Source organism: Arvicanthis niloticus, chromosome 13 (assembly GCF_011762505.2).
Source record: "Arvicanthis niloticus isolate mArvNil1 chromosome 13, mArvNil1.pat.X, whole genome shotgun sequence".
NCBI classification, from domain to species: domain Eukaryota; kingdom Metazoa; phylum Chordata; class Mammalia; order Rodentia; family Muridae; genus Arvicanthis; species Arvicanthis niloticus.
In genome coordinates this window covers 70,904,853-70,927,211 of record NC_047670.1, presented here as the reverse complement: position 1 = coordinate 70,927,211, position 22,359 = coordinate 70,904,853, and the positions used below count along the sequence as shown (strand labels likewise).

The window sequence follows — 22,359 nt, the reverse complement described above, 5'->3', positions numbered from 1 at the left end:
TGGAAAGCTCTCCCATGCTCATGGATCAGTAGAGTTAACATAGTGAAAATGGCCATCTCACCAAAAGCCGTCTACAGATTCAATACAACCCATCAAAATTCCAGCACACTTCTCTACAGACCTTAAAAGAATAACACTCAACTTCTTATGTAAAAACAAAGAACGAGGATAGCTAAAAGAATCCTGTAGAATAAAAGAACTTCTGGAAGTATCACCATCCCTGATATTTCAACCTGTATGTACTACAGCTCAATAATAATAAAAACCATGTGGTACAAACCCATACCTACAGATGTCTAGTTTTTTATAAAGAAGCCAGAAATATACAATGGGAAAAGGAAAACATCTTCAGAAATAGTGCTGGTCTTCCTGGATGTCTGCATGTAGAAGAGGCAAATGGATCTGTATCTATCACCCTGAAAAAACTTAAGTCCAAGTGGATCAAAGACCTTACTTAACATATAGCCAGATACACTGACCCTGAGAGAAAAGAAAGTGGGAATTGTCTAGCATGCCTTGGCACAGAAGTTTTTGAACAGAACACCAATCGAACAGTCATTAAGATCAACAATTGATAAATGGGGCCTCATAAAACTGAAAAGCTTCTGTAAAGCAAAGGACACTGTCAATAGGACAAAACAGCAGCCCACAGAATGGGAAAAGCTCTTTACCCACCCCACATCTGACAGAGGCCTGATACCCAAAATATATAAAGAACTCAAGAACCTAGACATCAACAAACCAAATAATCCATTTTAAAAATTGGGGTTATAGATCTAAATAGAGAATTATCAACAGAGAAATGTTTAATGGCTGAGAAGCACTTAAAGAAATGTCATCATCCTTAGCCATAAGGGAAATGTAAATCAAAATGACTCTGAGATCCGTCTTGCATCGGTTAGAATGGCTTAGATCAAAAACTCAAGTGACAGCACAGGCTGGCGAGGATGTGGAGCAAGGGAAACAACTTCCATTGTTGGTGGGAGTGCAAACTTGTACATCCACTTTGGAAATCAATATGGCAATTTCTCAGAAAATTGTGAATCCATCTACCGCAAGACCCAGCTGTAACACTCGTGGGCATAAACCCAGAAGATGCTTCATCCTGACACAAGGACACTTGCTCCACTATGTTCTCAGCAGCTTTGTTCATAATAGCCAGAAACTGGAAACAACCTAGATGTCCCTCACCTGAAGAATGGATAAAGAAAATGTGGTTCATTTACACAATGCAATACTTCTCGGCTATTAAAAACAATGACATTATGAAATTTGCAGGCAAATGGATGGAACTGGAAAAGATCGTCCTGACTGAGGTAACCCAGAATGACAAACAGGGTATGTACTCACTTATAAACAGATAGTAGCCATAAAGTACAGCATCCCCATGCTACATTCCACAGACACAAAGAAACTAAGTAGCAAGGAGGGCTCAAGCCCAGGATAGGTGAATCTCACTGTGAATGTGGAAACAGAATGGATATAGCGATGTGAATGGGGGAGGGGTAAAGGATGGGAACAGGAGGGATCAGGTGTGGGGAGGGTGAGGGGGGGAGCACTTGAGAATTAATGGGGAGGGTATTCCTAGCATATAGGAAACTTCCAGGAATCTAAGAGGGTGACCCTAGCTAAGACTCCTAGCAATGGGGAGTACTGAGCATGAACCCGCCATCTCCTGTAACCAGGCAAGACATCCAGTGGAGGGATTGGGACTCCAACCCAGCCACAAAACCTTCGACCTTCGAGTTGTCCTGATAGCTTGGTGAGAAGAGGTAAAGAAATTGTGGGAATGGCCAATGACTTACGGGTAAGGCCCGAGACCACGTCACGAGAGGGACCCCAGTCCTGGCATGGCCAGTAACCAGATTGTGAAGAGTTCAGAGACCCAGCATAGAGCCAAACATGAATGACAAAAAATAAATAAGTCGATGAAACTTAAATTTAAAAAGTCAGTGAAACGACCCCTACGGTTATTGTGCTACACTCACAGATTAGCATCTAGCTCAGTTGTCATCAGAGAGGCCCCGCCTAGCAACTGATGAGAACAGATTGAGAGACCCACAGCCAAGCATTAGGCAGAGCTTAGAGAGGGAGGAAGGATTGTAGGAACAGGAGGGGAAAGAGCACAACAAGAAAATCCACAGAATCAACTGACCTGAACCTGTACAGGCTCATAGAGACCGAACCGCCAACCAGGGAGCTTGCATGGGACTGACCTAGGCCCTCCATATGCGTTACAGCTGTGTAGCTTGGTCTTCTTGTGGGGACTCCTAACAGTGGGAGCCGGGGCTGTCACTGACTTTATTGTCTGCCTTTGGAATCCTTTTCTCCCTATTGGCTTACCTTGTCTAGCCTTCTGAAGGCGCCTAGTCTCTTTTCTCTTTGTAACTTTTTATCGGTTCTTTGTGAATTTCACACCACGCACTCCAGTTCCACTTATCTCCCCCTTGTACTTGCCTTTGCAATTCCCCCCAAAAAGAGAAAAAAAAACTGGTTGTGGAAGCTGCACTGTGTCACAATGTATCCAGAGTATTCCCTTTTGGCCACACGTCTTTGCTTGCAAATTTTCATAGCAGTGAATTGTTGGTCTGGTACGAGGCCTCTGGCCTCTAATCAATACCGGATCCTCACTGGGACTCCTCTTGGCTATCCTGTTGTTGCCCTGTGTCATGGAAATCTTGTAGTTTTGGATCTGTAGGACCGGCCCTTTCACATACTCCAGCAGTTCACCGATGGGGTAGATGTTGCGGGGTGGGCCAAGTCAGAGCGCTGGATCTGAGCCTGAGAGGTATCTGAGCTGCCCAGCCAGCTCTCCTGTACCCACAGCACTGGGCTAAACTCACCTGCCCTGTCCTGCCTGGCCTCCTAATGCTGGCAAGGGGCAGAGCCAGCTCTTACGTTCTCACACACTCAGGACTGGCTCACCGGCAACACCCGCAGCCATGGCCAGCTCTGCCCTGCTGCCCAGGTGAGGTGCAGAGACTGATTCCCTGAGTGTTGTATCCAGTGAGGGTCAGGGCCAGCTCTCCCACCTGCCATAAGTAATAAGGGACATGGGGGAGAGAGAGAAAGGCGGCTCTCCCTTGTCTGTCCACGCTGAGGTGCCTAGTCTGAATGTAACTTCATATGCCATGCTGGTTGATAGCCATTGAGGCAGGCCCTTTACTGAAGAGAAATGGAAGAGGAGTGGATGAGGGTGGAGGGAGGGATTGGGAGGAAAAGAGGGAGGGGAAACTGCTGTCAGGATGTAAAATAAATTGTGTCCGTGTGAGTATGTGTGTGTGTGTGTGTGTGTGTGTGTGTGTGTGTGTGTGTGTGTGTGCAGAGAGAGAACAGCCTATGTGTTAACTAGTGTACACCTCAGATACTCAGGGCCAGGGCTTTCATTCAGCCCTGAAAATGTCACTGTGTCACTGGCTACGTTTTCTCATACAACCCATTAAAAAAGACTAGACTGCAGAAAAGGTTTTGTTTCTAGGTGGTTCTGGTAGCATTGGAAAGGCTGGGGCTTGAAGAAAGGCCTTGAGACCGCGTGCTTAGTGACGGTGTCTTTCTCTACTGCCCAGATTCCAGGAACCACCTCTCTGGGAATGTCCGTCTTTAACCTGAGCAACGCCATCATGGGCAGTGGGATCTTGGGCCTTGCCTTTGCCTTGGCCAACACTGGGATCCTCCTCTTTCTGTGAGTATTGACAGGACCAAGGGTGCTGTTTTACGTCTGGGTTTTGATATGCTTCCTGTCAGTTTCCAAAGAAACCTGGGGGACAGATTGCTAACTGGTGTCTATTAGGTCATTTGCTTGGCTTACCTGTGGCTCTGCCAGCACCACTCTCTGCCCTTACCTAAACCTCCAGCCCAGGACTTCCCTTCCCTTCCCTCAACTTCTCACTCCTACACCAACCCACCTGCCATACTGTACTCTCACCTCTCCTCCCTTGGTGCTTTCTCTAGGTTCTTCCTTTCTCCCTCTTCTTCTCCTCTTCCCTCCCTCCCTCTCTCTCTCTGACATCTCTCTCTCTCATCTTTCACTCCCTCCTTTCTTCCCTCTCTCTTTCCCTCCCTCTCCCTCTGACATGTCTTTGTCATCTGTCATCTTTCCCTCTCCCTCCCTCTCTCTCCTTTCCTCCCTTTCTCTTTCCCTCCCCTTTTCTCTCCCTTTCTCCCTTCCTCCCTCTCTCCCTCTCCCACTCTCTCCTTTCTTCCCCCCTCCCTCTCTGACATATCTCTCATCTTTTCCTCTCTCCTTCCCCTTCTCTTCTTTCCTCCCTCCCTCTTTCTTTCCCTCCCCCTCTCTCTCATCTTTCTTCCTCTCTCCCTCGCTCTCTCCTTCCCTCCATTCTTCTCTCTCCCTTCCTCCCTCTCCCTCTCTCTTCCTTCTTCCCTTTCTTTCCCTCCCTCTCTGACATCTCTCTCTCGTCTCTCATCTTTCCCTCCCTGTCTCTCCTTTCCTCTCTCTCCCTCCCTCTCCTCCTCTCTCATCTCTCTCCCTTCTGCCCCCATTTCTCACTCTTTCATCTCTCCCTCCCTCTCTTTCTCCCTCTGTCCCCCTTCCTCCCTTTCCCTCTCTCCCTCCCCCTCTCACCTTTCCCTTCTTCTCTCTCTCTCCTTCCCTCCCTCTGCCCTAATTAATCTCTCACTGTCTCATCCCTTCCCCTCTCCTCCACCCCTCTCTCATGGTGGAGTTCAGTCTGAACCCTCTCATATCTACAATAAAAACCTCCCCAGCCACACCTAGATGCAGTCATACCCTCCTTTCATTCACTTCCTTTATCACACAGAGGGGAAAAGATGTTTCTAAACAGTTTTTATTTATTTGTTCATTTATTAATCTGGTTAAGTAACCAATACATACTTTCAGGTTTGCTTGGGTGGCTATTAGTAACAGACTTAGTGCCTACAAGAAAGAAATTCTTGCTTATTAATCAAGCTGCTGAAACGAACATGAGTTTGTAAGGACCGAAACATTCCCATTAGCTTTAACTTTTTTGTATTTGTTGTTTTCAGACTCCAAGACTCAACCACAGGGTCAAAAATATGAAACACATTTACCCAGCTTCTTATCGCTCTGGTATTTGAGTACTGTGTGCAAAAGTAATTGCCACTGTGTTGTAACTATCCAAGATGTACCAAGGAACTGTTTGTTTTGGAGACGAGCAGTTAGCTGCACCTTTCCTCAGAGTCAGTGGAAACCGCCAACTTTCTGTTTGCATAAATTCATCTCAGTTAGGCAGGGCATGACAAATATTTTCGGTTGATACTTGGTTAAAATGGACTTTATGGAAAATCTTCACAAGTCCTGGCTCCTTCACACTCAGGTGTCTGGGAGGTTCCACCCATCTCTGGCCACCTCATTGGCCTGCTCCATGCTCCCCTGGTCCTTCAGTGGGAGCTTTGTTTTATTGGAGGTAGTGCCTAAATTGGCCAAAACACACATACACACTCACGGGCACATGCGCACACGCACACACGAGATTCATGTATATATGTAATACAGAGTATGAACCAGGTGCCAGGTTTAAGAGTAAAATGGTATATTGGACAATATATTTTTCTGTTTTTGTTTGTTTTTTTTTTTTTTTTGTTTTCGTTTTATCTGCACGAAATTCTGAACCTCTGAAGACAGACATGCTGAGGTAGTTACACTTTTGATTTTCATTGTATGTCGAATGAGACATCTCTGTGTTAGCTCCTGTCTCCTCTTCGACACATCAGTGCTATCTTAGGCAGCTGACGGCCCCTTTGAGACTGCGTTTTCTTTCCTGGACAAGGAAACTTCTTTAGGAATGTCTCCGAGCCTTGCTAATCCCTAAAACCCTGTGACTTTTTACAATACTGTCGCAATACTCGCCATTTCTTTATTCAGAAATGTGTATTTCATCAATTTCTCTTTCTTTCTCCCCCTTCCTCTCTTTTGATTTTTTTGAGATAGGATTTTTTTTTTTTTAATGTAGCCCTGGCTGTCCTGGAACTCGTTCTATACCAGGCTGGCCTTGAACTCAAAGATCCACCTGCCTCTGCCTCCTGAGTGCTGGGATTAAAGGTGTGCACCACCGTCACCTTGCTTTCTTTTTCTTTTTTTAAAATTAAAATATAACAATATAAATATAACTTTTATTATAAATTAAATATAAAAATAATATAAATATATTTTATTAAATTAATGATAATTACTATTATTGTGTGTGAATGTGGAGGTCACAGGTCCCTTGTGAAGTTGTTTCTCTGCCTTCACATGGTCGGAGGATCTGACTCGGGTCATCAGGTTTTGTGAAGCAAACACCTTTACTCAGTGAGCCATCTCACTCACTGCCTCTGTGGTTTCTCTCTTTAAAAGTTGGCTGTAACATATCAAGTTATGTGTGGACACAGTGTTAAGCATCAACTCCCTGACTACCCAGCTCTCATACCTCTTGCTCTGTGTAGGGTCTCCATGGAGTCTTTGCAATCGGGGAAGATACTGTTGCCAGTTCCCTGTTTGACAGTTAGTGGAGCCAAGGAGAGACTCCTGGCTTGGGAGGGTTATTATTTCTGGGAATCTCCTGGTCTTTCTGGATTTGCTTTTTCTCGTTGTTCCTAGACACTCCTGTCTGAAGGATGCTTCTGCTCTTCCGGTGTATTCGATTAGCAGTTTGTGTGGCCATGGCACTATGAATTAGCACCGGTGTGCCTTCAGAGTCTTGAAGGCTTGAGGTGATTGATCTTCCTGTGGTGAGGACCCGTGTTCTTCTCACCCTGGATCTTGTCTGCATGGTTTGGTTCGGGTTTTATTTTTACTGGGAACATACTGTGTCTTTGTCTCCACTGTGCTGCTGGTTCACAGTGGTCCCTTGAAGTGCATTCAATCCTGCCAGGCCCTTGAGGTATCGTTTTCATTTTGTTTTGTTTTATTGGTTTTATTTGGGACTACATAGCCTGGGTTGTCCTGACTCACTATGGAGACAAGGCTGGCTTCAAACACAGAGAGTAGTTTGCTTCTGCCTCCCAAGTGCTGGGATTAAAGACATTTGCCACCACACCCTGTCATCATTATCATTTTGAAACCCATGGCCTTCCGTTTGGGGACATCTTCTTACATTATTGTGTATTGATGTATCTCTCGGGGTGTGTGTGTGTGTGTGTGTTTCTGAGTGTGTGTGTGTGTGTTGTGTATGTCTGGGTGTGATTGTGTGTGAGTGGTATGCGAGTGTCTGAATGTGTGTTGTGTGAGTGTGTATCTGATTGTGTGTGCATGTGTGTGTGAGTGTTGTGTGAGTGTGTGTGTATCTGTGTGATTGTGTGAATGTGTGTGTGTGTGTGTGAGAGAGTGGTGTGTGTATGTGAGTGTGTGTGTATCTGTGTGATTGTGTGTGAATGTGTGTGTGTGTGTGTGTGTGTGAGTGTGGTGTGGTTTGTGAGTGTATGTGAGTGTGTGTGTGTCGGGTTTTGGACCCTTCTCCTTTCATATGTTTTACTTACGTTTACCTCTAATGGTCTCACTGCACTTCCTGGCTGTCCATCCCCCACACCCCCGGCCCCAGCTCTTTGCTGGTTATCTTAGATCCGAGAACTCTCTAAGCTGTCCCTTGCAGTATCACTTGACTCTGTGTCATGGTTTCAGGGTGTTGCCTGAGGAGTCAAACATGAGTTTTTCTCAATTATGGAAAATTTCAGACATTGAGGAGAATAAAAGATTTTATGTTCCCTTCCTTCCACAACCAGACTTGCTTGACCAACTCCACTCCCGGATTGTCTTGAAAAAACCAAACCATCACAACGGCTTTATTCACATTTCCGTATAGCTCTAACATGTAAGCACTCTGATGTCATAGCTAAAACCTACAGCTAAGGGTTTTTTACTGTCAAATACCCAACTAATATTCAAATGGCTCTGAATTGCGTTTTTATATTTTTGAGGTGTTGTCTTACTAGGTAGCTCTCATACTTACAGAGATCTACCTGCCTCTGCCTCTCTAGTGCTGGGATTACAGGTGTGCACCACCATGAGCAAATAGAAACAGTTGGGCTATTCAGATGTGGTCCATCAGATACAAATGACCAATACACCTTAAGTCTCTTTTAATCTGTGTAGGTTTCCCACTTGTCTCCAGTTTCCCCGTGGGATTCATTTGCTAACCAAACTGGGCCATCCGTCTCATGGATTTCCTGCGGTCTGTTTGCTGTCTAACCTCCATGCTCCCAGTTGACCTCTGTTCTGGGTGTGCCCTTTCATTTCACACCTAAACAGTGTGAGGGAGTGCTTCCGTTTCTGCTCTGGTGTAGAATAGGGAAACCAAGGCCAGGTGGAGCCCGGACCCACATCCGCCTGTAGGAAGTGTTTCCCCTGAGGTACTTTCGGAATTCCTTCCCTCCAGGAACCAGTGTGGGTTCTGTAGGATGTGCCTCTTTGGCTGTTGAGGTTATCCTTCCTGCAGAGCTTGGCAACCATCTTTGTGAAGCCAAGTGAAGGGAAAGGGAGAGGGGAGAGTGTCCAGGAGCATGTGTTCCCGAATGTTCCATTTTCATTACAACCCATGCCTGTATTTCCTACCTTGAGACTGGGTTTGTCTGTTTTAAAGAAAGGGTCTCTATAGCCTAGGCTGGCCTCTGGCTTGCAAGCATCCTGCCTCAGCCTCCTGAGTGCTAGGGTTATACATATGTGCTACCATGCCTGGCTAGACCTATACTGTATATTGACTAATGTCTTCAGACTTTTGCCAAAACAAGAGAACAGCCGCTTATGTTTATGGTATGTGTGTGTGGGTAGGGCTAGCAGCTTCTTCAAGGAAATTATCCATACTCTGCATAATTTTAGCCCACCCTTCCATTTCCTCTGGCTTTTTGGAATATTGGCAGAGCTTCTGGGGGATTTTGGTGTTAACTAGATTGATCTTGTCTTTCTCTTCAGGCTCCAGCTCTGTCTCTTCTCCCTCCAGAATGGACCTGTTTTCTTGTGCGTTAGCACAATTTAATAGTAAACAAATCAATGCAGTAAAACAAAGTCCTGTCAGTGGCTTCTCACGTGCAGGAGTAAATCCTTGTATCCAATCTTCTATTCCTAGAAAGATTTAACGACTTAAGTATGCTGGTTTAGGGATAGTTGATCTAATCTAACGAAGCTAAAGATTAGGTAAAAGGTGCCCAACATTGAAGGGATCCAGTTCCCGGGACGAAGCCAGGAGGAATCGTTTTCTTTGATACACTTGAAGAGCAAGCGAGGCATATCAAACCCCGAGGTGGTGGAGGCTCACGAGGACTGTAGTATAAAGTCTCGGAAGTTCCTCACAGAACATGAAACTTTGTAGCTTCTGTAGCTTCAGAACAAGGAAGCACCGACTTGTTTAAAAAGCCAGCTGCTCCTGCAGCTGCTCACAGGCAGTGATCAGTTGGCAGCCTCAGGTATCAGCTGCCACAGGGCCCTGATCCAGCTCACTGGCCAGCAGGGAAGGGCCTCCCAGGCTGCCTCAGCTTCCTTAGACGAGCCTCAGACGGAATGCTCCTCCCTGTCGCCCTGGGGCTGGGTGTGGAGCTCTTCACTGGATCTGGAAACTTCTTGGTGTGATTTCTTTTTCTTGGATAAGTTTCCAGGTTCAGTCTTTGGCCTAACATAACGGCTGCCTTTACCATGGGAGCGGGGATCTATAGTTGTTTCATCTTCGTCTCTATAGTCTTTTTATATACATTCCCTATCTTCATTTTAGCAAAACTCAGAGGAGGGCAGGCAAGGCAGCTCAGAAGGTTAAAAGCACTTGCCCCAAGCCTGTAGACCCGAGCTTGACCCTCAGGACTTAAAGAGAGCCCCCTTCTGCTGGTTGTCCTCTGCCCTCCATGTGTGTGGGCACTGTGCGGTGTGCACCTCCCCCAACATGAACTACATCAGTAAGTGCAATTAAAAAAAATTGGTATGAAACAGAGCAACAGTATCCGTGGCCCGAGCCCATAATCCCAGCACTCAGACTGCAGGGCAGAGACTTAAATCTGAAGCAGCATCGACTAAACTCCATGCCCGCCCGAAGTGCCTGGCAGAACAATAAACCTTCTAAGCTGCATACGGCTGTATGAGTTGCTTCTCTGTTGCAGTGATTAAAAACAAAAAAACAAAACCATCGTGGCTGAGGCGGGAAAGGGTTTATTTGGTCTTGATCTTCGGGTGTTGAGAGGCCCTGATGATATGGAAGCGTGACGGCAAGTGGCAGGTGAAGAGTAGAGTTCATACCCTTCACCACAAACATGAAGTAGAAAGAGGGAAGAAGAAGCCTTTCCTCTCAAAGCTTGCCCTCCAAGACATACTCCTCAAGCAAGGCTGTCCCACCTGAACCTCCCCAAATGGCACCACCAGGCTGGGGACAGTATTCAAATGCCCAAAGCTATAGGAGAAATTTCTTACTCAAGCCAACACCGTTGCTTTCCCTCAATTGCTTGGCTTCCCGTCAAATTCAGTTCAAGACCCACTAAAGAGCCCTTTCAAAGAAGTGACTGAACTTTTAATCATTTGTTATCGAGTTAAACACCAAGTGATAGTAAAATCAGACAATGCCAAATCTACAATCAGAAAGTGGGCTGAAAAACCTTGGCAGTTCCATGAATATCAGTCTATTGCTTACAAGAGTCACATGGACTTAGGAACTGGTAAAACTTTTCCATGGGGAGATTTTATTACGTGACATTGTTGTAGGGAAACGAAGTGAATATTGGCCAGAAGGACCATGGGGACAACCTGTGTGCACATCTGTGTGTATTGGCCAGGATATTTGAGTTACAAAGCGAGCAACACTTTGACTAACTCCTCTGTTAATACAGTACAGGAATTATACTGTCCTTCTGAGAACATGTTACCCCCAGCTATTCCATCTTTGTCAAGACATGTTTGTGTTTGCGTGAGTGCACATGTGTGTGCGGGTACACATGTACGTGTGTGTATTAGGAAGCCAAAGGTCAACCTTGAGTGTCATTCTTCAGGTGTCATCTACTGAGGTTTTTGAGACAGGATCTCTTGCAGGCCTGGAACTCACCAAACAGGACGAGGGGTAAGTGCGAGCGCCAGGCGTCTGCTTCTGCTCACAGCCACCCCAAGCATGGCTGTTTGAATAGCAAACACATGATCAACTGAGCCACCCCCCCCCTTCCCTTAGCACCCCCCTCTAATGTCCATACTCCTTCCCACAATTCCTCTGAGTTGAAGGTTGCAGTGAGCCTTTCCAAAGAGCCTTCTGTCCTTGAACTGACATTATCTCTTCCTGTATGTTCTCAAGAGGCGGAGTGATGGAATGACACCCCCTTCCCCCTTAAGGTGATAATTTTGCTCTAAACAGAGGATAGTGTATGTGCTACATGTTGAAGTAATTCTTGTTAACGCTAAGTCATCTTCTCTGAGCACTCCTACGGAGAGATGACTGTAGTAAAATGGAGACCTTGCTCTTCCGGGTGGTCCTAGGGATCCACGGGTAAACTCACTCATCTCCCTTCTTGTCAGTCAGTCACTTGTTTTTTTTAAATTCTTGGAGTTATGGTCACGGTTCCTTAGAAATGATCTGAAGAGAAAAATGTGCTTTTCGCTGGCAGCAAAACCCTTTGGCCTCAGAGGCCCTTGTTTGGGAATAATGACACTTGAAGGGAGAAGTGACACACTGGAGCTTGCCAACCTTGGGAATTCGTGTAGAAAGGACAGGGCTAGAGGCGTTGACCTCTATTGAAATTCATTGGATTTAGAAGCTTTTCAGAAACAGAGAAATGCTCACAATGAGGGTCTGTTTGGTAAACAGGGCCGGCTGCGTAGGAGATGGCTGCCGAGCCCTGTTTTCAAAAGTTCAGCTCTTATTTGCTTAGCTTGGGTTATGTGTGCCTCTGATAAAGGGTTCCCAGAATTCAGTCCTCTCGGTCTCAGAGAATGGGAGCGTGTGTGTTTGTGTACGCCCGTGTGCACCATGCGTGTGCACAAGACTTCACCCTGTTTATACTTAGTTGCCAGTGGTCCAGGTTGTAGCCAGAGGGCAGTGCCATGGCCTCTGTTTTGTCTTACTGTCTATTTCCTTAGCTTACAAGAGACCGCACGTAGTCTTTGGTCTTCACTCCATCACTCAGCTCCACAGTGCCATAGAATGCTTTTCTGTTCAATCTGGCCCACAGTGGGTAGATTTCGGCATGCATCCGCCTGGCAGCACAGGTTAAATACAGTTCAGAGATACGAGTTTGCAAAGCTAACTCAAATTTCGTCTCCAGAAGCACTAGTTGACTTAATAGAAACAAAGATTGGCCCGGTAGTCCAGTTAGTTTCGCTTTGCTCTGTGTTAGACGCATGGCGTTAAGGGATCAACATCGGAGTCAAGGGTCAGCACACTGTGGTCAAGAGGACAGCTTCACGGTCACTATCTCTGGCCTCTGATTTTCAAAAAGAGATATAAAGAAAAATAGACTTTGCACGATTTTATGGAATTCCAAGAATCCTATTTGTCATCTCCATTTTACAGATGAATAAATTGAGATTCCCAGACATTAAATCAGTTTTCTAGGGTGACACTAAGCCCTGGATGTTAGGGGCCATATCTATTGGGCACTCCTTGTCTGCTTCACATCCCTGGGCATGCAGAGTTCCCATGGAAACGGGATAAGGGAGGACTCGCACATGGAGCTCCACATCCAGCAGGCTCTGGGGACTAGAATCATCTTCGCAGGCTAGAAGCGGTTGGCAGGACATGTTTTAAATGGGTAAACATCTAGGTTTAAAGAGAGAGAAGCCAGTTGTCCTTTTAGGTGGAGGCGGATGGAGGACAGTGTCAACATTTACACATTAAGTCCCTTGCAAAACCACAGCCCTCAAATCTACTGGAGGTGGGGGGTGGGGAGCGGAGACAGGAAGTGCGTGTAAGGAGAAGCTTTGTAACTGGTACAACTTCCTCCTCTAAGCTCAGGCCTCCTGCAGAGTTTCTGTTTGTCTTCATGTCTCTTTTAAACGGCCCTTTCTTTGTAGGGTAATATGTTAGATCCAGACATCAGTGAGAAACGTTTTGCTTTCTACACAAAAATAGCCAGCCAACCGACTGTGAGGCTAGTTCAAGATAAATTTGTTTCGTGAAAGAATTTAAACTTGTCTACAAGGAAACAAAGGAAAGGTGCTGTCTGAATGACTGACCCTTGCTTGCTCCTGAGGTAGCCTAATAAAACCGCGGCTTTCCTTGGTCAGTTGTGTAAATTCTACAAGTAATTGCCCAACACCGGGTCCCAGTTCACTGATGCATTACCTCTGCCACGTTGGGCGTAATACGTAACCCCTCTAGGCTTCAGTGAGCTATGAATGGAGCAGGGATGCCAACACTGAGTGGACTATGAACAGTGCTCAGGCTGAATGCTCCAGAGTTTGTTTCTGTCAATAAGCACTAAAGTGCTTTACTAATTATTATTAATTACACAGACAGCATGGCAGGTGTACAGATGTGCAGTGTGAGAATCAGGGACAACTGAGACATGGATGCCACTAGGCTGGAGCTTGGCTTCACCGATCACTGTTGCAGGTGTGGCCCCTAGACCACCAGCATCAGTGCCTGAGGTCCCACTGCAGACCTGCCGAATAGAACACTCATCTCAATGCCAGAGTCTGCAGGGCAGTGCAGAGCTCTCTACTCTTCAGAGGGAGACTGGTCCCGGATGTGCGAGCTCTCCACTGTGTGGCAGCCCCACATACCCCCACCTGAGCTACTTTTGGGTTCACAGGAGTGGTTGTTGTTTTTTCTCCTTCTCTTCTAGGGCTCAGCTGCTGGGAGTGTTGCAGGCACTTTGGCATATAATTAGATCTTTCCAGCCCATTGTCACCTCTCTTAAGGTGTCATGACATTCTTGTTTGTGATGGTGGCTCAGGGGTACCTTACAATAAAATCCCCCAAGTGAAAGGACATGTCTACCCAAATCATACTTACTTGCGACGTCATCACCGCGATTGTGATACAGAATGTTTTAATCAATGCAGAGGACTTTAATTGCCTTAAATATTCTAGTTCCTTCTGTTGTTACGCTTTTCCGTTTCATTCGCCTAAAACTTTAACAGTCATGTTTTAAATATGTTATTTATACAATCTTTTTAAAAATGTGTTCGTATTTGTACGTGTGTCACGGGTGCACATACACATGTGTGCGTGTATGTAGATGACGTTGGGTGTTTACCTCAGTCACTCTCTGAGTTACATATTAAGGTTGGGTCTCTCATTAGAACTTATGGCTCACTGGTTCAGCTACTCGGGCTAGCCAGGGTTACTCTCCAAATCCTGTCTCTGCCCCTGGAGCACTAAGGTACAGCTGGGCTGTCACCCCCACCTAGCATTCATGTGGGTTCTGGAGTTCTGCACTCCAGTCCTCAGGTAAGCAGGTGACCCACCCAACCCTCTCCCCAACTCCGTCTATACGACATTTACATGTTATAGAAGACTAAGGAATAATAGGGCTGTCAGTAAGATTCAAGACTAGCATATAGCTCAGGGGCTAAGAGCACAGTCTGCTCTTCCAGAGGACCCTGCTTCGACTCCAGCACCCATATCAGGCGGATCACAACTGTCTGTAACTCCAGCTCCAGGATACCTGACACTCCTGGTCTCTCTGACACCAGTACTAATGTACACATACCTATGTACAGATATAAACATAATTAAACATAGTAATAACAACAATAAATCTTTTTAAAAAAATTTTAGTGTCTAGGGAAGTGGCTTCGTTGATAAAGCACTTGCCACACGAGCTGAGGGTCCAAGTTCAATTCCCAGGACCTGTTTTTATTTGTTTGTTTTTGTTCTTGTGTTTTGAAAGTGTTGTGGTGATGCAAGCTCGTCATCCCAGCTCGGATGAGGTGGCAGATCCCTGAGGCTCATAGACCAGCCAGCCTCACCTACTTGGCGAGCTCCACATCACTTAAAAACCCTATCTCAAAAGCCAAGGTGAACAGCTCCTGAGGACCAACACCCCCATGGTCCTCTGTCCTCACATGCACCTACATGACCAGTAATGCACGCATGTGCACGCACGGTCACAATCGTTCAGAAGATTATGGAGGGCAGGTGTATTCATCCCCAAGGACTAAATGTAGGAAGGTTCTTTTTGTGCTTCTGAGGGGCTCAAGCTGCCTCTTAGAGTAAACGGATGAATAGCTCATTTGTATATTGTATATTGGGTGCATGAAAAAGCTCTAGCGTTGTCCTTCACAGTCACAAGACTAGGTCAGCCGCTGAGGTAAGTGTGACCAACGTGGTCACAGGACTGTCTTAGGTAGATAGGTATGTCTTGATTTTACCAAGATATCCGTGTGGTCTCACATAACTTGCAGACAAGACCTGCTAATTGTGAGTTCATTGGTTCTTAGCTAATTGGTACGTCGGTGTTGGACATGAATAGGTGAGTTGAACCATCAGCCTGCCTGACCTGTCGTCTAGAGATGAAGACAGTAAAGCACTAAGACAGGAGGTGGTTTCTGGCTGCTGGACAGAAAGAGGATCTCAGCAAGAAAAGGGAGACAGGCACACTGTTGCCTCTGGACAGGCTTGCAAGTCGAAGGGTGCTTCCTGCTGAGTAGAAGGGACTCAAGCGACAAGCCTGTCTGACATGTAGGTTTGGGCTTGGATTGTTGGCTAACGGGTGGCCATTTCAGGTGGTCTGACTCTAAACAGTCCCCACCAGAGGTTTGGAGAAAAAGAAAGTGCACAGGGGACAGGAAGCTGAGGAGATGAACAATGTAGCGAAAGGGGGAATTCACAATTCAAGATGACTTCTGAGACTTGACAGATCAAATGTAGCAATAAGTACATGAGGAGTTTTACACTTTGATAGACGAGATAGAGCTGGGCAAACTTAGCCTAATCTCAACAAAACTGCCAGAAAAAGTAATCTCTTTTATTTAAAGGTTCAACTCAGAAAATTAAAAAAGCCCATCGGTGCTTTGCGCCATTTAGACAATAAGTAAACTCATATCTTTGTGTTTGTCCCAGCACACAGTCCTTGAAGTCCTTGAGGCTGGCATGCAGACAACCCAGATACTCACAAGATGGACAGATGCAAAGGTGGAAGGAGGTTAAGCCAGAGAGCAGGGCCGTGGGAAGGATTGTTAAGTGGACGAGCCATTAGATTTCAGGTCAGTTGAGGAGGGCCCAGAACAGAAGTAAAACGAAAACCCAAATGCAGAAGTACTTGTAGCGATTTCAAGTCCTCATTTGTGACACACAGAACTGGTAGGAATGGAGCCCGCTGCCCAGCGCATTCCCCGTCAGGCATTGCAGATGTAGGTGTCCATGTTGGCACAGAGCAAAGAGGTCTTTCTGCGGTGAGAGATGTCAGGCAGTCTTTGAGATTGTGCTCTGAGCCAGAAGTCTAGAATTCTGTTTCCTAACAGACTTCTTGTCCAGAGAAACAAAATCTCCTAGGCTTGGGCTATCCCTGTACCGCATCTTGGGGCAAGAGGTTCTTTATTTTTGTCTGTGTTATTTTTGTTTTGAGATAGGCTCTCATATAGTCTGATCTAGCTTTGAACATGCTAAGTAGCTGAGGCTGGCCTTGAACTAAAGATCCTCCTGCTGCCAACACTCAGATTCTTCAGAGTCCTAAGCACATCCTGTTGCCACCCCCTCCCACCTGACCTTGTCTAGTTACACATTGTAGATCGCTTGGCAAAGGTGACACAAGCCTGGAAGGCCTTGACAACCCAGCTACCACATAAAAATGTCTCCTTCAGCAGCCGACTCTTCCCTAGTGATTAGCTGCGTGGAAGCTGCAGTGATCTCTGGGTGGTTTGTGTCTTCGCAGGAAACCATGATTATGTGTTCAGCTGTTTGGACAAAGAGGGCCATTGTTAGCTTGAGACCCAAGTATTCTGATAAGTAATGACACACTTTATTCTCTGCCTTATGCCTCTTGGCTCACTCTTCCGGTTGTCATGGTCTTTGGTTCTTAAAGCATCTCTAGCTTGAGTTTCTTAAACCATTCTGGGTTTGTTAGAATCAATTAGACAACATCGAGTCCTTCTAAAATCTTCACAGGAAGGTTCACCCTGCTAAATTTTGTGCTGGATTTTGGTGTAGCGTAGATTCTTGGAGTTTTCACATCTACAGTTTGCTTTTTAGTGACCTGATGGAAAAGGATTTTCTAAAAAAAAAACTGTTATGTGTATGGGTGCTTTGTTTGCCTGTATGTCTGTGTATCATGTGTGTACGGTGCTTTGTGGTGGGCTAGAAGAGAGCCTCGAATCCCCTGGGACTGGAGCCACAACTGGTTATGAGCTGCTTTGTCCTCTTGGGAATGAATCCTGGTTCTCTTGGGAGAGCAACCATTGCTCTTAGTCTCTGCGGCCCCAGGTTTTGTTTTATATTGGTTTCCAGTTCCAGACAAGAAGCTCTGGCTGGATGTGGTGGCTCACATTAGAAATCTCAGCACTCAGGTGGCTGACACAGGAGGTTCATAGGTTTGAGGTCAGGTTGGACTGTGTGGTAAGACTATTCTAGGGGAGGAGGGTGGAGAAAGAAGAAGGGGGTGTGTTTGGGGGAAGGATGAAAAAGAGAATCTTCAGAGATTGGATGGTTTGAGGCCAAGACTACGGGACTCTCCACGTTGTTGACTGCAGGGTGCTGTGTTGTGTCACCAAAGATGGAAGAACGGAGACATTTTCATTATCGTAGGAATGCTTCATCCCTCTGTGCTCAGGTGGGAAAGACAGGGACACTTCATTAAAATCTTCCTTGATCAGTATTTCCGGAGGTACCTCAGCAGCGTTTGAAGAGGTTCTTCACCTCTGCCGTTGGCTAAAGGCAATGAGTATCATCTACAGAGAGGTGGAGCCCCAGAAGGGGAAAGGAAACCCCGTGTCAGAGCCTTGTGGTCCCAGGAGCTCTTTAGTAGATGAGAGAGTACCACAGCTGTGTTCTTGGAATGCATCGAGTTGTTCTGTAGACGGCAGTGACCAGCTTTTCCTGCTAGGCACACCTTCCTCTTACAAGACTGCAATTTTCCTTCGTCTTTCTTGGGTCTGTAGACGGAATGCCTCCGAGGGAGTCCAGGTTACCCTGTGCCTTGGTGGCATGTCACACGGGCTTGTAGAGGTTGCCCCTTGGTGTTCAATGAAACTCAAAGCTTGTTTCCTTAACATACATACATGCATGCATACAGACAGACAGACACACATGCAAACATGCATGCATACATATGAATGAGTCTGTCTAGTTCTTCCTTTTCTAACACAAGTCAAATCCTGTTCCATGACAAATTACTGGGTTGGTCAATAAAATGCTTGCTCTTAGTATATTCCTGCCCCTCAATCGGAATAGACCACTGAGGACTTATCTTCATCACTCAGAGACCTTTGCCAGCAGGGCGGCTTGCCTTTTCCCAGTGTTCAATTTTACTGTTCTTTCTCCTGGTGTTTGCTTTGCCTCCATGGAGTTTGGCCTTCTTGTTTCCGGATCCGTTTCTGGAGTCCGTCTGTCCTGGCTGTGAACTCCTCCGTATTCATCTCTCCAAGGTAGTGCAGTTTACAGGGGGAATCGATGCTGCAGAATCAGGGAGAGCAGCCATTCTGCCCGGAGTGGGAGAAGACAATAGAGGCCAGAAGAGGCAGCCTCCGGGCCCCAGAGCCATAGGCCCACAGGTGTGCAGCGGGGGAGGTTTGGCAGCCTGAGCTCACAGAGAAGCGCCTGAGGTGCCAAGTGCCTCTCAATAACACTCACCAGAAAAATAACTGCTTTTAATTATGCTACGGCTAAAGTGGGGCCAATTTATGCAAGGCTTTGTTCCCCGTATGAGGAAGTAAGAGGTTGTGTTTGTGGGCTGGAGTTTTCTCTTTTTAATTAACAAGCGTTCTGTTTTTCAGTTATTATGTTTTACCCAAGCACTGTAGAGATAATCTGTGTATGCTCCCACGAACCTTTAACTGTTCCTTTTCTTGAGAAAGGTCTGTTAATGAGCCAGATGTACTAAAACAAAAACAGGACTTGTTCTCGTGTTGAACTTGATTGTGGAAAGCCCCCACATCTAAGAGGAACCAGGTGCAGAGGAAAAAATTAAATTAATGGCATAATGCTCGGATTGAGAAATAGCTTCTGAGTGATAGGTCACATCATCTGGTGTATCTCTGGGCTATGCATGAGGAGTCAGAGGTATGGAAGCCATGCGGTTCCACTAAAGTCACATGGTCAGTCACTTAAGGTCACAGATGTCTTGCTCTGCTACCCTGTCTGCAAAACCATCTTCTCACCAGGATGTAACTCGACAGTATTCATGCTGTAGGCTACAAAGCCTTTCTTTCATGACCTGATCTTACAGTCACCTAAATATCCCCATGTAGCTGCTTGGGTGTTTAATTACATCACAGGTGGTGACTGCCACACTCAGATTCCGATGAGCATTTCAAACGACAGAAGAATTCTATCGAGGATTTAAATTAAGCAGGCAGCTAACGTTGGGTGCTAACCAGAAGGAGACCTTTGCCCTTCCAAAATGTGCTCTCCAGATAATATAATTGAATTTATTTTCTTTGCTGTAGGATACTTCTGACTTCAGTGACACTGCTGTCTATATATTCAATAAACCTCCTTCTGATCTGTTCCAAGGAAACTGGTAAGTGGAGATGTATGATTTTGTTGAAGGCAGGATGCTCAGGACAATGGCATTTACAGCGAGCTCCCAAGTGTACCCGTTTGTCTAGTTTGAGATGACCTTATTTTAAAGGCTCCACTGCTTCCTTAGGCCTTTGTAAACCATGAACAAAGATCCTATGTTTTTATATCTTAGGCTCCAAGGTCTTAAGTAAACAGGCCTTTTATTCTCTTTGTGCATATTCCAATGAGAAAATGTTACTCCCAAGGCATTGTGGGAGCGAGTACCAGGGACGTCAAGTTCTCTGGGCAGTGTTAACACCTGAAGTGTTTATTTTCTATTCCTGGGACACTGGATTATGTTTGTAATACTTTGAATTTTACATTAGCTTAAGCCGCGTTGGCCAGCTGCTGTATACGGATGACTGGAGTGTTTTATAATAAATTCAGGGTCTAGTCATTATCTAGTTTAAACAGCAGTCTCACATGAGGCTAAGCCAAGGTTTAATTATAGCCTGACCCAAGTTGCTTCTTGTGAACCTTTTGAAATTATGAACTGCCATCAGGAAGCATAGACATGTTATTTACTTATTTTTGGTGAATTGGTTTAGAAATTTACTATTTATTTAAATGATTGGCCACTTGAGAGTTTTGCTACAGCCCACATCGTCTGTAGGCAGATTTGTCTCCCACGTTCTTTGGTCAGTTTCGTGTCTTTGAACTCTATTTACACCTGACGAAAATTCTTGTGTAGTGATTAGTAGATGTTCTAAGTTTGCTCTTACTTTTAAAACAGAAGGGATTAAAAGGATATCACGAAGATTCTTCTGTTACATTTTGTAGAGGCGTTTGACAATTTCATGCATTGATACGATGAATTTTAGTGGTCGTACCCCCATTTTTCTTCCTCTGCCCCTCCCCTTCCCACGGGAACCTGCCTCACAGGTCCTCTTCTGCTTTTACATTTGCATGTGGCCCACTGATTTTAGTCAGTTTCATGCACAGTGGGAGATTGTTTACTGGAGCAAGGACTGTCAGTGGCTACACCACTCAAGAAAATGACCCTGTCCTCGAGCAGCCATTAATTGCAAATAGTCCCTCAGGGAAGCTTGGGATGTCTGGGTCCTCTGCTGTCCGGCACATAGTGTTTATGGGCCCTGTCTTGTTCAGGCTCACAGAGCTGTGAGCTCATCAACCGTTGTGTTGTGAATAGGAGACAGCACCGTGCTGCACCTCTCCTATCCTCTGGCTCGTCACTCTGTCCAAGCTTTCTTCTTGACATTTCCTGAGCCCGGGGAGAGGTGATATGATACAGTTTTCCTGTTTGAGGCCAAGCTCTCCACTGTGACTTTTTCTCAGCACTCTGGCCTGTTACTACCGTCTGCCTTAACCATGGCCATCTACAGCAAGGACCTTCCCTGGAAGGCATTGTTATCCTGTGCTGAGGGAGGGCTGGGGTTAAAGTAAGGGAGAGCCTCCTACTTCAAGTAGAAGATAATTCTGATAGCCAATCAATTCAGGACCTTAATGCAAAAGACTTATTTATTTATTTATTTATTTATTTATTTATTTATTGTCTTCAACGTGAGGATCTCTAAAAATGAAGTCTTTAATATTATATACCAGATCCATGAAAAAGTTCAGCTAGCATTGGAACTCCCGAAACCCTCCAGTATGACCTAATCTCTTCTTGTGATATTCCTGAAACCCGATTGACAAAGGAGACACAGTGGTAGTGTGTGACATTTAGAGGTGTCAAGGTTGTTCGAAATGACAGCGGCTTAACCCCTCTAGTGCCAAGGTAAAGTCTGAGACAGGCCCAGAGGAACCTGAAGAGTAGGCCACAGCCCTTGTCATCTCGTGTACTCTCAAACTCAATTTGCAAATAGGCTGCATGGTTTATGAGAAGCTGGGGGAGCAAGTCTTCGGCACCACGGGGAAGCTGGTGATCTTCGGAGCCACCTCTCTGCAGAACACCGGTGGTAAGAAAGCCCTGTTTCTCTTGCATGACTCGGTTCTGTATGGGTGTTATTGGCTTCTCTGGTGCTGGCTGCTGGGTGTCTTCATGCGATTTAATGAAACCCAAGCAGTCCTTGTTGCTATGTGGCCGTTGTACAACAGAGCAGAGGCAGGGTCAGACGCTGCTGCAGCGAGAGCTGACATCACCTGTGCTCACCGAAGGTGGGCCCGGGAACAGCTGCCACTGTACCTCTGCCTTGTAAGAAGAGCTGTGGTATTGCCTTTCTAAACTTGTTCTCATTCTCCCCCAGCGATGCTGAGTTACCTCTTCATAGTAAAAAACGAACTTCCTTCAGCCATAAAATCCCTCATGGGAGAGGAGGATGCATTTTCGTAAGCTTCTGACCTTTGTCTTTTCTTGTTTTTTTTGTGCCTGGCATAACTAAACTGATTGCCTTATTGGTTCTCAGGGGTCGCATATCAGATAATTACATTACAGTTCGTAACAGTAGCAAAATATAGTTATGAAGTAGCAACTAAATAATTTTATGGTCACCACAACATGAGGAACTGTTTTAAAGGGTCACAAAATTAGGAAGGTTGAGAACCACGGGCTTAAATGAAGGGTGACCAAGTTTTGTTTTATGAAAGTTCTAGAAATAAAATTTTCCTAAATCTGATGTTTTTCTTCTGGGGGCCTAAATAAGTGAAAGATGTAAGAAGCCATGTATCTCTGCATTCATCTATCACCTTAAATGGTAGAGAACCTGAACCCCATATCTATGTGCTGTGAAGGAGAGCACATATGGAGTGTTTTGAGCACAGATGTACGACATGCAAAGAAGAGAAAACCTTACCTTTTCTTAAAGAA

General features: G+C 45.6%; 1 protein-coding gene across 5 annotated transcripts in view; it reads left to right on the top strand.

Annotated features, from left to right (window-relative positions):
* Slc38a1 (solute carrier family 38 member 1) overlaps window positions 1-22,359 on the top strand; it is a 71,940-nt gene that overhangs the window by 33,637 nt on the left and 15,944 nt on the right. For all 5 annotated transcript variants that reach the window (XM_076911956.1, XM_076911957.1, XM_034516432.2 and 2 more), the window contains exons 4-7: window positions 3,567-3,682; window positions 19,478-19,551; window positions 21,419-21,511; window positions 21,800-21,881. In XM_076911956.1, coding sequence (XP_076768071.1) covers window positions 3,567-3,682; window positions 19,478-19,551; window positions 21,419-21,511; window positions 21,800-21,881 — 365 coding nt within the window. The remainder of the gene's footprint in view (window positions 1-3,566; window positions 3,683-19,477; window positions 19,552-21,418; window positions 21,512-21,799; window positions 21,882-22,359) is intronic.